This window comes from Cyprinodon variegatus, unplaced genomic scaffold (genome assembly GCF_000732505.1).
Source record: "Cyprinodon variegatus isolate N-32 unplaced genomic scaffold, C_variegatus-1.0 Scaffold1326, whole genome shotgun sequence".
Classification (NCBI taxonomy): Eukaryota; Metazoa; Chordata; class Actinopteri; order Cyprinodontiformes; family Cyprinodontidae; genus Cyprinodon; species Cyprinodon variegatus.
In genome coordinates, this window is record NW_015151779.1 from 16,003 (window position 1) to 29,969 (window position 13,967).

General features: G+C 39.4%; 1 protein-coding gene across 2 annotated transcripts in view; it reads right to left on the reverse strand.

Annotated features, from left to right (window-relative positions):
• The window catches only part of arhgap10 (Rho GTPase activating protein 10), a 63,961-nt gene that overhangs the window by 7,363 nt on the left and 42,631 nt on the right, over positions 1-13,967 (reverse strand). For both annotated transcript variants that reach the window (XM_015402258.1, XM_015402259.1), the window contains exons 14-18: positions 13,510-13,584; positions 10,161-10,245; positions 6,308-6,366; positions 3,595-3,700; positions 296-455 (exon numbers count right to left, since the gene is read on the reverse strand). In XM_015402258.1, coding sequence (XP_015257744.1) covers positions 296-455; positions 3,595-3,700; positions 6,308-6,366; positions 10,161-10,245; positions 13,510-13,584 — 485 coding nt within the window. The remainder of the gene's footprint in view (positions 1-295; positions 456-3,594; positions 3,701-6,307; positions 6,367-10,160; positions 10,246-13,509; positions 13,585-13,967) is intronic.

Here is a 13,967-nt window from a genome sequence, read left to right on the forward strand (position 1 = left end):
AATCCTTGTTTGCGGCCTGAGCGATTTGCCCACGACAGTCGGGAGAAAATCAAACATGTTTGACTTTTTCCCGACCTCATGATTCCTGATCGGGAGGTGGTCGTGAGAGGCTGATTGTCGCTCGCAATCACCAGTACAGTACACGACTCACAATCAGACTGAAAGTCGGCCCAATCGAAAAATTCTCGTACGATTCGAAAATCGCCCCGAAAATCGCACAGTGTATGCCCAGCTTTAAGTATCGTCCCATAAAAGAAGTTAAAGCCTGAGGTGTTGTAGACGCTCAGCTGGTTACCTTCTCATGGTGCTCGATGAGGATTTCCACAACAATGTTTTGGAACTTGAGATCCATGATGGCAGCGACTGTGTCCTCCTGCGGCCTCATGAGCGTGGGCCCAAACACAACGCCCAGGTTGGCGACGGTCATCAGGTTCTGTTTGCTGTGCATCGCCACACTGAGGGACGAGAGCGACACAAATCAGCATTAAGGGGCAGAACGGTGTAGGAACAGCATTTCTGTGTAGATTCTGAGGAATCAGAACTTTCTGAAAGGAACTAAAAGCAACATAATTTGATAAAAATAAAAAAGCCATATTCACCAGAATATGTATTTAACCTAACTTTGGGCCGAGTTTGATCTTACAGGTGAAGGGATTTTAAGTGAACTAAAAGCAAATTTTATGGAGCATAAATAAAAAGTGGATTCCTTCAGTGTGCATGTTTAATCCACCCTCCAGTCCTTTAACGCCTCCGTCAGCAGATTTTAGCTCTTTCTTCTTCTGAAAAGAGCTCATATTTGGTTGGTCTGGATGAAAACAATCTGAACGCACATAACACTAACTCTGACCTTTTGGATATTCTGAATATCCCCACAAAAGCTTCCCCCGCAGCATAATGCTGCCACTGCCATGTGTGACTGTGGGGAGGGGGTGCTGAGGGTTAGTTTTCTCAGCTGAACAATGCAGCTTCATCCCCTACCTGCAGCCTGCAGAGGGAGCTCTTTGTTCTTGCTACTCTTTCTGAAAGGTCAGAGTGCAACTATCCACTCCTTTCTGCTGACCTGTTGCACAAAAATCCCATTAAGATACATGGAAGTTCGTCGTTCTAAAATAAGACTGAAATTCCTGGTCTGGGCCCTTAACCCACCTGGTTATATTATTAATCTCCAGTGAAAAAGTTCAAAAAAGTAAAAAGCAAAGACTATTAAGTCCAATTTTTAAAGTTGCAGACCAGGACTACAAACAAATTTAATTTCTCTTGATGGTTTAAAAGGTTTTAAAGGAAAGGGTTAATTGCTCATGTGTACAAAATATTTTACATCCAAAACAGTCTGCCTTAGACCTAAATATTTGACAGAAATTGCTTTCAGTTAGCAAACAATCAATGGAGTCAAGGACACCGTGTGTAAAAATTAATGGAGAAATTTAAAATGAAGATCAAACCACGCTGCATCCCAGGCCCCATTTTATTCCATCTTTATACAAATGATCTCCAAACCATCTGGACCAATATGGTGTTCCAGCTCTACGCTGATGACAACCATATTTATGGGTTTGTAAAAACTCCAGAGAAGGCTCCAGACAAACTAGTGAGGTAAATACAGAGGTAAATGGAGTAGGGTTGTCACGATACTAAACTTTTCAACTCGATACCGATACTAAGGAAAATATTCGATACTCGATACCATTTTCGATACCACAAGGATAAAATTTCAACAGAAATATTTTGATAATTAAAATACAATAAATAAATAAATACAATAAACAATAAGAACAATATTTTGAGGTTGTTTGCTGTGCACAGTATTTAGCAAGCTTGATAAAAAACTTACAAAATTAAAATTAAGTTTTCCTTACTTGGCTACGCTTTGCACACATAACAATGACACTAGCCAAACCGGTTAAGAAACAAAAATAATTCTCAGCAGCTGCAACTGTTACAAAAAAAGTCTGAAACTGAAAAGTGCAGAAAATGATTCAATCACAGTGTTCTGAAAGTGCATTTTCCTCTATTCTGCACTTTAGATGAATGACTGTTTAGGTGCGACTGGTACTCGATACTTTTGAAAATGAGTATTGTATCCGGATACAACGTTTCAGTATCGATACTTTTTTGAGTATCGATACTTTTGACAACCCTAAAATGGAGTGACTTTTCTGTCATAGATTTGAAATACCCCAGCTCAAAGAGATTTGGCATTAAAATAAAAAAATAAAAAAACAGCTTAAAAAGAGTTTGTGAAAATCTATTTAAATTGTTTTATTGTTCTTATTCTTTTGTCCATTTTTATTTAAACATCTTTTTATTTATTGCAGCTCAAGTCTGCAATTTAGCAATTAGCTATATGGCATCTGTCATTGGAACAATGCTTTTAGTTTTGTCCCTTCAAAACAAAGATGAAGAAATAATTATAATTTAACTTTATTGATCTCACATTGGAGAAATGTACCTGTGCATTTAACCCATCCCCTCGGGGAGCAGTGGGCTGCCATCGTGGGGCCCCCAGGGAGCAGTGTGGGGTTAAGGGTCTTGCTCAGAGACTCGGAGTGGCAGTCTGTAGGAATGGGGCTCAAACTCAGAACATCAACATTTCAAGCTCTATGCTTTAACCACTAGGCCTCCACTCCGCTTACTGCGCCTAAATGTTCAATGAGGTGTGAATACTTTTGGGAGGAACGACATGGTTGGAGAATTTTAAAGATGAATATGTCGGAAGGCTTCTCGTTTAAAAGTAGGGCGGCTCGGTGGTCAATCGAGAGGAGGAAAACCTTAACTTCTAGTTATCTGGACATGTGAGGAGATTTCACACTCACAACAAGATGATAGGTGTCGCAGCTGCAGAGAGACAGTTTAAATAGCTTCAAAGGGTCTCTTTGAAGACTAGAACATTGGTGACAACTCACATTTATAATATCTCTGCAACCATTTCAGATAGGAGTGTGAAATTCTGGCTTTGCTTCCTTCCCCTGCAGGACACGCACACACGCCAACTTCAGAAAAAAAAATAAAAAAATTCAAGTCTCCAGTCTGGAGAATTTCACGCTGGATAATCCAAATTCAGTTTCAATAGAGCTGCCTTTTTTTTTTTAAGCAGAGCCTGATTCTGCAGTGGGTTTTCTCTGAAATAAGATTCCCCAGACTTCCACTGCCTCGGGGAAGAGGGATTATTTACTTATCTTCAATTTGCTCATATTTAGTTTATATAAAGCTTGCTGAGGTAAAACCTTGTAATGTTGTTTAACATTATTTCCTAAATCTTTCCTTTTGTCCAAATGCTAAATAACTGATGCTTATTCGAGGTCTGTCCAGAAAAAGCTTCAATTTTTCAAACAGGTACAATAAACTGGTTTAATTCTCCTCCTGCATGGAAAATGCTCAAGAAAAGGCAAAAAAAAAAAGTCTAATTTGTTAGCAAGCAAAGAGTAGACAAGGAAGAGATGGAGTGACAGCAGGGAAGGGGGAGTGAAGAGAGTGGGAGTGAGGGAGATGGAGAGAAAAAGCATGTGGAGTGAGAACGAGGAGACAGACATGAAGAGCAGAGAGAGGGAAAGCGAGAGAGAGGAGGCGGAGATTGGCTGAACTCTGACCACTCACTTGGCCAGATGCTTCATGAGCAGCCCGAGGACAAGTCGATTCTTCTCCGGTAGTTTGTGGACCAGGCAGTGGACGGCTTGGATGCGAGACTCGGGACTGCCGCCCTCTATTCAAACACAGAAAACAAAAACGGCTCAGATCAAATGTTCAGCTTCAAATGGGCGATTCGATGAAGCGCTGAAGATCAGAGCAGCGCCAACAGATTTCACCGGAAAGTCAAAGCAAACGAATCACAACATAAACTTTTATCACTTAGATAAAAACAAGAAATCCCCAAATATGGATCCTAACGAATGTGGACACCTTGGATTGAAGCAAACTTTTCAGGCCCCATATCAGGTGGCATAAGCCGCCTCGCTGCACAAGTCTACAGATTACAAGAAGACGGCTTCCTGTTTGAGCAGAGAGGTGTGATGAGTTGAACTTGTCTGAATTTGGCAGCAGAGTCCACGTTGCTGGCAGGGGAGACTGCTCCACGCTGCTGTCGCTATCATGTAAAAAAAAAAAAAGGTTGCGGAGGAAAAAAAAAAATAAAAATCCCTTCCAGATCATGTCTTAAACATTTCCTCACACGCGAGCATCTGAGCGCCCACGCAGCAGCACACACAGACACGCTAAATATCATTACTATGGGAACCACCAGGATTTAAACATGAGGAGAAAGCTTCTTATGGATGCTGTCACCCGTCAAAAAGATAAATACTAAATTCTTTGCTAATCCGGTTTTACCAACCCCCCATCGTTATAAGGGCATTGCGAGCTCCTGATAAAAACATCAACCTGATCCAATTACAGCACTTGTTGCAGTAAGACTCAAGTTTGGCTCGCTTTAAAGCAGATTTATGCAAAAGGTAGGTGGTGGGCGGGACAGAAAAGCACCTTTTCTACAACAGGGAAAAATCTTTCATCTAAAACCTCTATAAGCCTGTTATCAAGAATTAGTCAACTTATGTTTTAAAGTGAAAATGAATAAGAAACAGAGCGATGCATCGTCTGGTAGATATTACTGTTGTCTGCAGATACTTGCACCCGTTCATAGATCAGTACATTCACATAAGGTGCAAGCATTGCCGCTCAATCCATCTGCTATTCATTGTTAATGTCGTTTTGATTTAATTTTGTAATATTTGTTTTCACCCCAAATCAGTTTATTAGAAAATGCCCAAACTGTTGCCATTAGAGGTAAAACGACACATCGGCCAGATGGTAGTTTTGGCTTATGTTTACATTTTTTCCATGTTTCAGAACCGGTCGATACATGCATCCATTTGCTGTCTCATCAGTAGGTTCTGCAAGCTCTCTAAAACTTTTTGAACTAAAACCCCTTTTTTTAAAGTTTTATTTCTGAAATTTTAATTTAAAAATCTTGTTTTTTTTTTTCTCCACATTTCCACTTAAAAAAACATGTTACTATAATCACACATGTTACTATACATAATAATGAAAAGAAAATGCTAATATTGGCAAAAATTATCAGCTGGTTGATGCATCGGTTTATCTTCAACTTCTGGTTTATTCTATTCCACATTCACCAGCGACACTAAGCGACACATCAAGCTCAAGCGTCCGACTTCCTTGGGAAATATCTGCTACAGAATCAGTAACAGTAGTAGTAGCAGTGGCAGCTGCAGTACACGCAGTAGTAACTAGGGGTGTGGGAAATAATCGTTTTGGCGATATATCGTGATATTCGGCTGACCAATATAATATCGATCTTTCACTTCTTAGTATCGATTAAAAAAAAAAATGGTTACATTAAAACATTGATGGGAAAATGGGCTACCTCTGCACCACCACTCTGGCAGAAAGCGCTGTGCAGCCCTTTAACTGTGCGTGCAGCACCAAATCTGTATTTGAGGCAGTCACAGTGGAAGAAAACCCCAAACAACATGGATAATAATACCTAATCAATATTTTCTGATGAAAATATACAGCACTTGCTGTTTTATCTCATCATTTGATTTTGATAGCTGGGGAAAATATGGCAATATATAGTGATACTGCAATATTGTGATAATATTGTATAAGTATCGCGACATGTATCGAATCACAACACTCATGCCAATACTCACCTCTAGTAGTAACAGTAGCAGTAGCAGTCGTAGCAGTAAATAGTAGTAGTAGCAGTTGATGCAGTAGTAACAGTAGTAACAGTAGTAACAGTAACAGTAGTACTCCTAGCAGTAGGAGTAGTTACCACCAGCAGTTGTAGCAGTAGCAGTCGTATTAGAAGCAGCAGTAGTATTAGCAGTAGCAGCAGCACTAGTAGTATTAGCAGTAGTAAACACTAGCAGTAGTAGCAGTAACGGTAGTAGCAGAAGTTGTAGTAGTAATAATAGTAGCAACAGCAGCAGCACTAGTAGTAACACTAGCAGTATTAGCGGTAATGGCATTAGCAGTAGTAGCAGCCCTAGTAGCAGCAGAAGTAGCAGTAATGGTAGAAGTAGCAGCAACAGTAATAGTTCCAGTCTAATATATCTTTCTTTTAACTGTCCTCTAGTTTAACACTAGTAGTAACACTAGCAGTATTAGCGGTAATGGCTGTAGCAGCAGTAGAAGCAGGCAGCTGTAATTTTCTTGTATTTGTCCTCTAGTTGAAATCCTAAAGCATTTATTCACCACTAAAGATGGAGAATCAATGATCCTATTTTTGTGATTTGACATCTTGGCCATCTGCAGTTCTCATCCTAACCACTGGACTGAGGACACTTACTTGCAGGGCTGATGAACTCCTTATACAGTCCATAGGTCATCAATGGCTCCGGTAGGCTCCTTCAACAAGGTGGCAGGGCAACAAGGGAGAAGAGAAGAAGAAATGAGCACAGGAATAGCTGGCACATTGTTTTTTTTATCTGTCTGCACACAGCAATGAATGTGACCAGCCCAGGATTAAGGAACAAGCTGCGTGAGCAGATATGACAGAGTTCATCTGACGGTAAGTTCATAATTTAGCTGGACCAGCGGCAGAAATACGGGGAGAATTTTGTTCCAAAAAAAGCAAGCCGTTTTCTCTGATTGATTTTTTAACATTTTTTTTTCCATATTTACTTTTCATGTTATGCTTTTCAAATCTTAGTTTTTCCAGATAGAGTTTTGAAAATTGCATTACTCCAAATTGCATTTTCCAGATCCCATTCTTATATCTATAATGGCCTTTTTGTTTTTTTCTTTTAAATTTCCATTTACCAAATTCGTTCTTTGCAACAAAATTAAATAAATTTGACTCCATGCAGACAGTTTTTGCTGAGAGAAAATGGACCTAAAGCAACACAGTGGTGTAAAAATGTGTTATAGATGTTGGAGCTTCGCCTGTTTTTTAGTGTAGACCTGTTTCTCTGACTGTGTCTAACTGTGTGTGCTCTCTTTCATCCTCTGACATGGGAGCTGGCTCGGAGCTCATCTGCCTGGCTGTGTGATTTGAACAGTTGCCTTTAGTATCTCTGCTTCTTTTTGCTATCTCTGCTTCTGTCTCCTTTTAACCCAGGGCGGTCTCAGCAGATGGCCGCTCACACCGAGCCTGAATCTGCTGGATATTTCTTCCTGTTAAAAGGGAGTTTTTCCTCTACACTGTCACTACAAGTATGCTTGGTGTGAGGGATTGCCTTGGAGTCGATGAGTCGATGCAATCAAGTGATTTTCCTTAGATAGAAAACCTCTCACAGCCTTGAGAAGATGTGTGTTGTGAATTGGTGCTATATAAATAAACTGAGTTCAATTAATTTAAAATTAAATCACAGAATTCATTTCCATAAATCTATTAAATGTTACAGGTATTGATATTAGTAGTAATATTAGTAGCACTTGTTTATTTTATTTTTAAGTAAAAATGTTCAGATTGAGAAATTTAGTTTTAGTGAAACTTTTAAATACTACTGTACCTTTAAATAAACCATTGAAACAATGCCGTTTATAAACGTTGAGTTTTATCAACCAGGATTGAACCTTCTAAGCTTTTCGACGTAACTGAGGAACAGGGTTTTAGAGCAGGAGCTACAAAAAGAAATAAAAAACTGAACTCACTTCTCTTTTCTAGCCTCCGAACACAGATTATCTTCCACCAATAAAAGCATTTCCTGTTTATTATTTCCTTCCTTATGTAGCTGAGGTTAAAGTATCTTGAATCTGCTTTATGAAGCATTAATGCTGTGCTTAAAGCTGCAGGAATGTGTGGGAGTTATGGGGTGGACGTAAAAAGGTAAATATACAACAGAAGATGCAACAAATTCAGGTTAGAAGTCAGATCCAAAGGTCTCCCTTTTCATGTAATAAAGTGCATAAAGTATTTAGAGTGCACTAAACATCCCTGCAGAGATTTTACAAGGTCTGGTAGATTTCACCCTGAAGTCCAAATAAAGTCACCATTTGCAGTTAACATCACCCTGTGGCTGGAAACCCAACGTGATCTTTGAAACCCAGAGAACATGGAGACGCTTTGATACAACCAGCGTCCATTTTTTACATACATCATAAATTTTCCTAAAGATTTCTGGTTTTGATAAGAACCCCAAGACCTAAAATATGCAGTATAACCATGAAGAAAGCCAAAGTCGATCTGATGGAGGAATCACATGATTGTAGATCTACACTATGTTAGCGTGGTTTCCTACCTTCCATCTTTGCTAACATACAGGCTGCTTTCCTCAAATTAGTATCTGACAGATCCGCCCGTGAAATGGTGCTTCAGCTTTTCCTCTCTACATCCCCGATGCCGCTGCACATGTAATCAGATTACTGATCAGATCTAAATCTGCCATTGGGCATCCAAACTGAGCCCAGGCTAAAATCCTCAATCTGAGAACATTACGGTACATCAATCACATGCAGACGCTCGATCTGCACCAATGAAGATATACTCGCCTCGACATTTTAACTGCTTAAAGTAACTCCCAACACTGGCCTCCTTAAAATGAAAAGGACATCAAAGCCTCCTAATAACAGGTTAATTAATACCAAGCAACGCTGAGCTTTGATGTTTCAGATAAACTGTACGACAGTGAAAGGTTAAATAATTATCCTCCCTTGAAGTTGTACTTAATATAAAATAATAGATGTTGTTTTGGACTATAAAAGTTTACCTGCCTGGTAGCATTTTTATAAGCAAACATTTCCCAAACATTTTGATTTTCTAACTTTTGCTCCTCATATGAAAAGTGCCCCTCCATATGTCGGACCTGCACATTTATGCAGTATAAAATGCAGTATGATCACTGATGAACACAAACAGGAAAATGTTCAACATCCATCTATCAATTAGAATCTATTTACTACAGAATATGTATACTTTGTAAGTTTGAGTACTTTCACAGTACTTTCTGCTGCAGGAGCAAAGCTCAACAAACCTCCACCTGATTAATTTTAGGATGGAAAAGGCATTTGATTAATCTTAACAATAACTAGTAAAAGCAGAAGGAACTGAAGCTAAAACAAAAACTGAGAAAATTTTAGGCTGAGGAAGAATTTAAAGTAGAGCAAAGACATGTAAGATTTGAGGCTGTAATCAGAGACACAGAGAGGACTAGATCGTTAACGGAAACCAATTCCTGTTAGAATTCAATTCAGCTAAAGAGTTTCACTGGGATCAGCAATCAGTTATTTCAGTAATCATCTATTTATTAGGGTTTTGATTAATTAATTGAAATTAATTAAAGATTAATAACAAAAAAAGGAATTTTTAGGGAATTGCCATTTCTACATAAATGGTGAAAAATGTGAAAACTGTTTTGCACATTTTAAATGAGTTATAAATGGCAAAACATGTAAAAAAAATATATGTACATAAACCTTTTTTCTATCCGTCTATAAGTGTCTATTTACACTTATATATCTATATTAAGGCAGGGTGATTTATAGATTAACTGATTTTGTAGTTTATATAGATAAAATTTTTTGAAAAATCTAAATTTAACCCCCAAACTTTGGCCTCCTTAGGCTTCCATAGCTCAGGGTGACATCAGTTCATCGCTTTTTGATCATAGATATTTATTTATAACTAATATATTGTGTGATACCACCAGCTAGAAACATTCTGAGTTACATTTTAATCACTTGTTAAAGATAAAGGACGCTTCCCGAAGCGGATGACTGATATATGGTATCATTTTGAAAGGTCATTTATGTCCTTTTATACCATGACACTGATGAGAAATGGGGATAAAAAAAAGAGAAAAAATTGGATTTGGTTGAAAGTAGAAAAAAAAAAACGATTTAGATTTGTAGCTATATCAGCCATGTGTTTTTTTGATTAATTTGTTTTTAATTCATCTTACATTTTGTATTCATGATAATTTTGATAATTTTTAATCAATTTATTTAATGTATCTTTTGTTATTTTTATTCTGAAATGGAAAAGGTTTATATTTTTTGTCTTTTTATCACAACAGTGAGGAGGTTATTCTTTCATCAAATGGCAGATTTTGGTCCGTCTCCTGTTACTCAGAACAAATTAGTAGCTGGTTATTTCAATGATTAATCAAAATGATTCATTTGATGAATCATTTGAGCACTTATTCAGAATAAGCTCCCCTGCATGAGTGCAGTGGTTTAAAGTCGGCGTGTTTCAGTCTCACCTCAGGTAGAGCTTCAGCGCACTGGTTATCGTCTTGACGTCCCAGTCTTCACTGGCTGAGAGATCCACTTCGTTACTCTTCTCATCTAAACAAAACATTCAGCAAATCTTTACTTTAGCCTCACTTATCCGAGGAGCAGAGAAACTATTCTGTTCATACGATACACAGAGGGCTAGCTGGCCTATTTAATGGCCAGAGCAGAGCTTCCAAACATGTAATATAAATATGAACACGTAATTAGTCATCTGAGGATAAAAGCATTGTTAGCGGCTCGGGGGACCGACGGTTTTCCCAGCAGATGAGGGGAGAAGCTGCAGCTTTGTAGAGAGCAGCTAGTTCTACACTCATTATAAGTTTAATTAATCCCTTTCTGCTTGTCTGAATCCACGGGGACTTCAGAGGTGTGCAGTGCTGGAGTTTCAGGGAGCTGCAGTCATACCTCAAGAAAACTCATGAATTAGTGAAGATGTGGAAACGCAGTGAGTCAGAAGGAAGCTTTGAGTGGGAAACAAAGCAGGTCTGGTCAGCGGAGGAGCTGAAGGAGACTTCCTGAGCTGGACTGAGGTAAATAACCAGACAGTTGCAGGATCAGTCCCATCCCAAATGTAAAACCAAACAAGAAATAAAGGTCTACAACAGTTTACAGAAACACAAAATGTTAACTAATGAGTTCCAGAAGGAAGTCCAACTACTTGTACTTAAAGAAGCGCAGCAGGCTGATAGAGATGGCAGCTCTGTTCAGACTGTTAAAGAACAAATGTCTTCAGTCTGAAAGACGGGCTGATTAGCAAGATCCTCTCTCCCTACAGCTACCAACACCTAAAACAACTGGTAAAAAACCCCAAAAAGAAACAGTTATTACTGTGTCTAGTTTCCCTTTGGAATCAACAAGCCATTTTGGAAACCGATTAACTTTGAGTTACTTTTGATTTGCTAAAGGAAGAGTAGATTAACTGTAATCTGCTACAGAGTTCTGATGGATGCCCAATCAGGCAGTGGGTTTTAAAGATCACTGCTCACTAACGAGGCTACTGCTGAACCATCCCAGCTCTCCATCAACATCTTTTCTGTACCTGAACTTTAGAAAAATTCTGTCGTCGTTCCAGTTCCCAGAAAACTCCGTCCCTCAGTGAACAGCAGCTCTCTGCTCAGATTAATGAGCGACGGAGGCAGAAAGGATGAGTCTGAATTTACACCAAATGCAAAACTTTAAAAAACAGCTCTGCTACTGTAAGCCTTCCTGTGTTTACTCTGTAGGTTTCAGTCCAATCAGACCTGATCATCGTTTACCCAGCATGCACTGGGGAGGTGAAAAAATGCAGACCTTCAGGGGTTAAAATAATCTAACAAAGGATATATAATCTTTGATATACTGTAATTTTCGGACTATAAGCCGCGACTTTTTCCCCATTTTTCGACCTTGCAGCTTATATAACAATGCTGCTTATCTATGGACTTTTACAGCTAACGGCCACTAGGGTAATACCTAAATCTATGGATTTTACCATCCACCATGTTGACGTCACATTTGCTTCAACACACAAGTACGGTAGCCGCACGCGGGAATGCGGAGGTCCTCTGGAAGCAGACTTCTACCGCGAGTGGTACGAGACAGAACGACAGTGAGAAAGACGGACATTGCGAGTGCAAGACAGTTTGTGTGTAAACATAAAAAACCTGCGGCTTATAGTCCGGTGCGGCTTATAGTCCAAAAATTACCGTAGTTGCATATCAAAATTTTTTAATTAATAGAAAAATTACATAACATTTAGGTCAACATATTTCACTACTCACGATTCCTTTAAGGTTATATTTTTATGTAGATTTAAAATAGAAAATGGGCTGTATTTATATAGTGCTTTTTCAAGTCTTAGGACTTGACCAAAGCACTTTACACTACATTGAGTAATTCATCCATTCACGCACACACTCGCACACTGAAATTTAAGGCTTTTTAAAACCTGTTTGGTGTTTACACTCTATGCCGATGACTGTCAGCTCTACAAGCTGTTACACACTGATTCCAACAGGACAGCGGCTGTTGGCGGTGAATGGGTGCGGCGCTCAGCAGCTCTGGATCGAAGCACCTTCTGGATGTGATGGAAAAACAGACTCATCATGGATCTGGAGCAGATTAAACCCGCAGGGACCTTCCTATCATGCCACTGTACACACAGTCTATCAGGTGGGTTTTCTGACATCTTGAATCTCCATGATTAATGCAGATCTGAAATGAAAAGGCTCCAACAACCCGGTCCGGATAAGGATAACAGAAAAGTGCTCAATACGTGCAGTTCTATTAGACCATTGACACCTGAATCAGATTATTCTACGCTGATGCCGGGAGCCTTATAACTGGTCGTCATGTGGGAGACTTTTACTCTTAACTAAAGAAGGTGAGGTTCTGCTGCCTTTATAGGCTGATGCTGTAAAAGGTTTCCATCCAGTTTCTGTGCAGCACAGCTCACCCTGACTCGTTCCCTCCCACCATACTACTGCCTGTCCATCCAAAGCGGCCGCTTACCTTCCTGTTTTCTAATGAACAGTGAGACACATTTATGACTAAGATGAAACGGGATGGTGGAAGAAGCTCAGGTCATTGTTTGGGGTCTAAAGCTTCCTTCACACACTCAGAAGGAGCTGCTTGGTGTAAACTGTGTTTATTTACCGACTCTGGAAAAGATGGACACAATTATAGAATAATTTCCCCTCTCCAACAACAATCTATGCAGCACTGGAAAACCAAGACTGGGGCTCAAAACTTTGGGAACTTTTACAGTCTGATTATCGTCAAAGTTTCTGCAGCAAAGTGTTAATGGTGTCTACAGCATGAATCGGCAGGTTGGCAGACTGGAGGGTTTGAGAGACGAAGCTGAGACAGTCTGGCGGCTGCCTGAGTTCGTTGTCATTCCGAACACAGAGCTGAAAGCGAGCTGGTGTCTGCTGGAGACAGCAGGATACCACAGCGCCGACAGAGAGCTACAGAAAGGACAGAGGACAAGGTAAGAGGTTGGTTGAAAGGGAATACAGACAAGTGAGAGGCATAAAGGTGATTGAGAAAGGCAGCTGACAGAATGAGCCTGTCATGAGGGCAGGAGAGGCTGGCTTAGTGGGGTGTTGATGGGCAGAACCCAAACAGGCTGAGGAATATCAATAAGTGAGCCGAACAGGGTCTGGGTGACCGGGAGGGACTCTGCTACTAGTTGCTTTAAAGACGAGTGTTTAAGATTAGCTCATGTTTTTATAAAAGCCTCCAACAAACAACAATCAGCAGGAAAACTTCAGCTTTTATTCAAAAGAAAAAGAAAACCATCTGCAGACTAAAGAGATGAAACATGATGTCACTCACCGATCATCAATGACAGAAGCTTCTGGACCTTGGAGCTTACTCCCCCAACTCTGTACAGACCTTGGTCATTAATGCCTAATGAATAACAGGGAAAGACTAATCAGAACATAAAGAGAAATTATTTAAATAAACAAAATTTTTGTCATTAGACTAAATAAACAAAACTGCTCTAAAATATATAAAAAAAGAGAAAAAGCAAACTATGTGACTAAAATGTTTTACATAATTTGAACATCCAAGCTGCTTGCTGCACCTGTTCACATAACGCTTGCTTATAGCTGGAGAAAGTCTGCCCCCTTGTGTACAAATAGACCCATTACACCCACCAAAAACCTGGCTGCCAATAATTACAAACCCCGAACTGGCTCGGCTCTATGAAGGTAGATTTGTTTCTTTATTATTCAATCAAAAAAAAGGTTGCTTCAATCAAAAAATATATTTTTAATTAAGAAAATCTT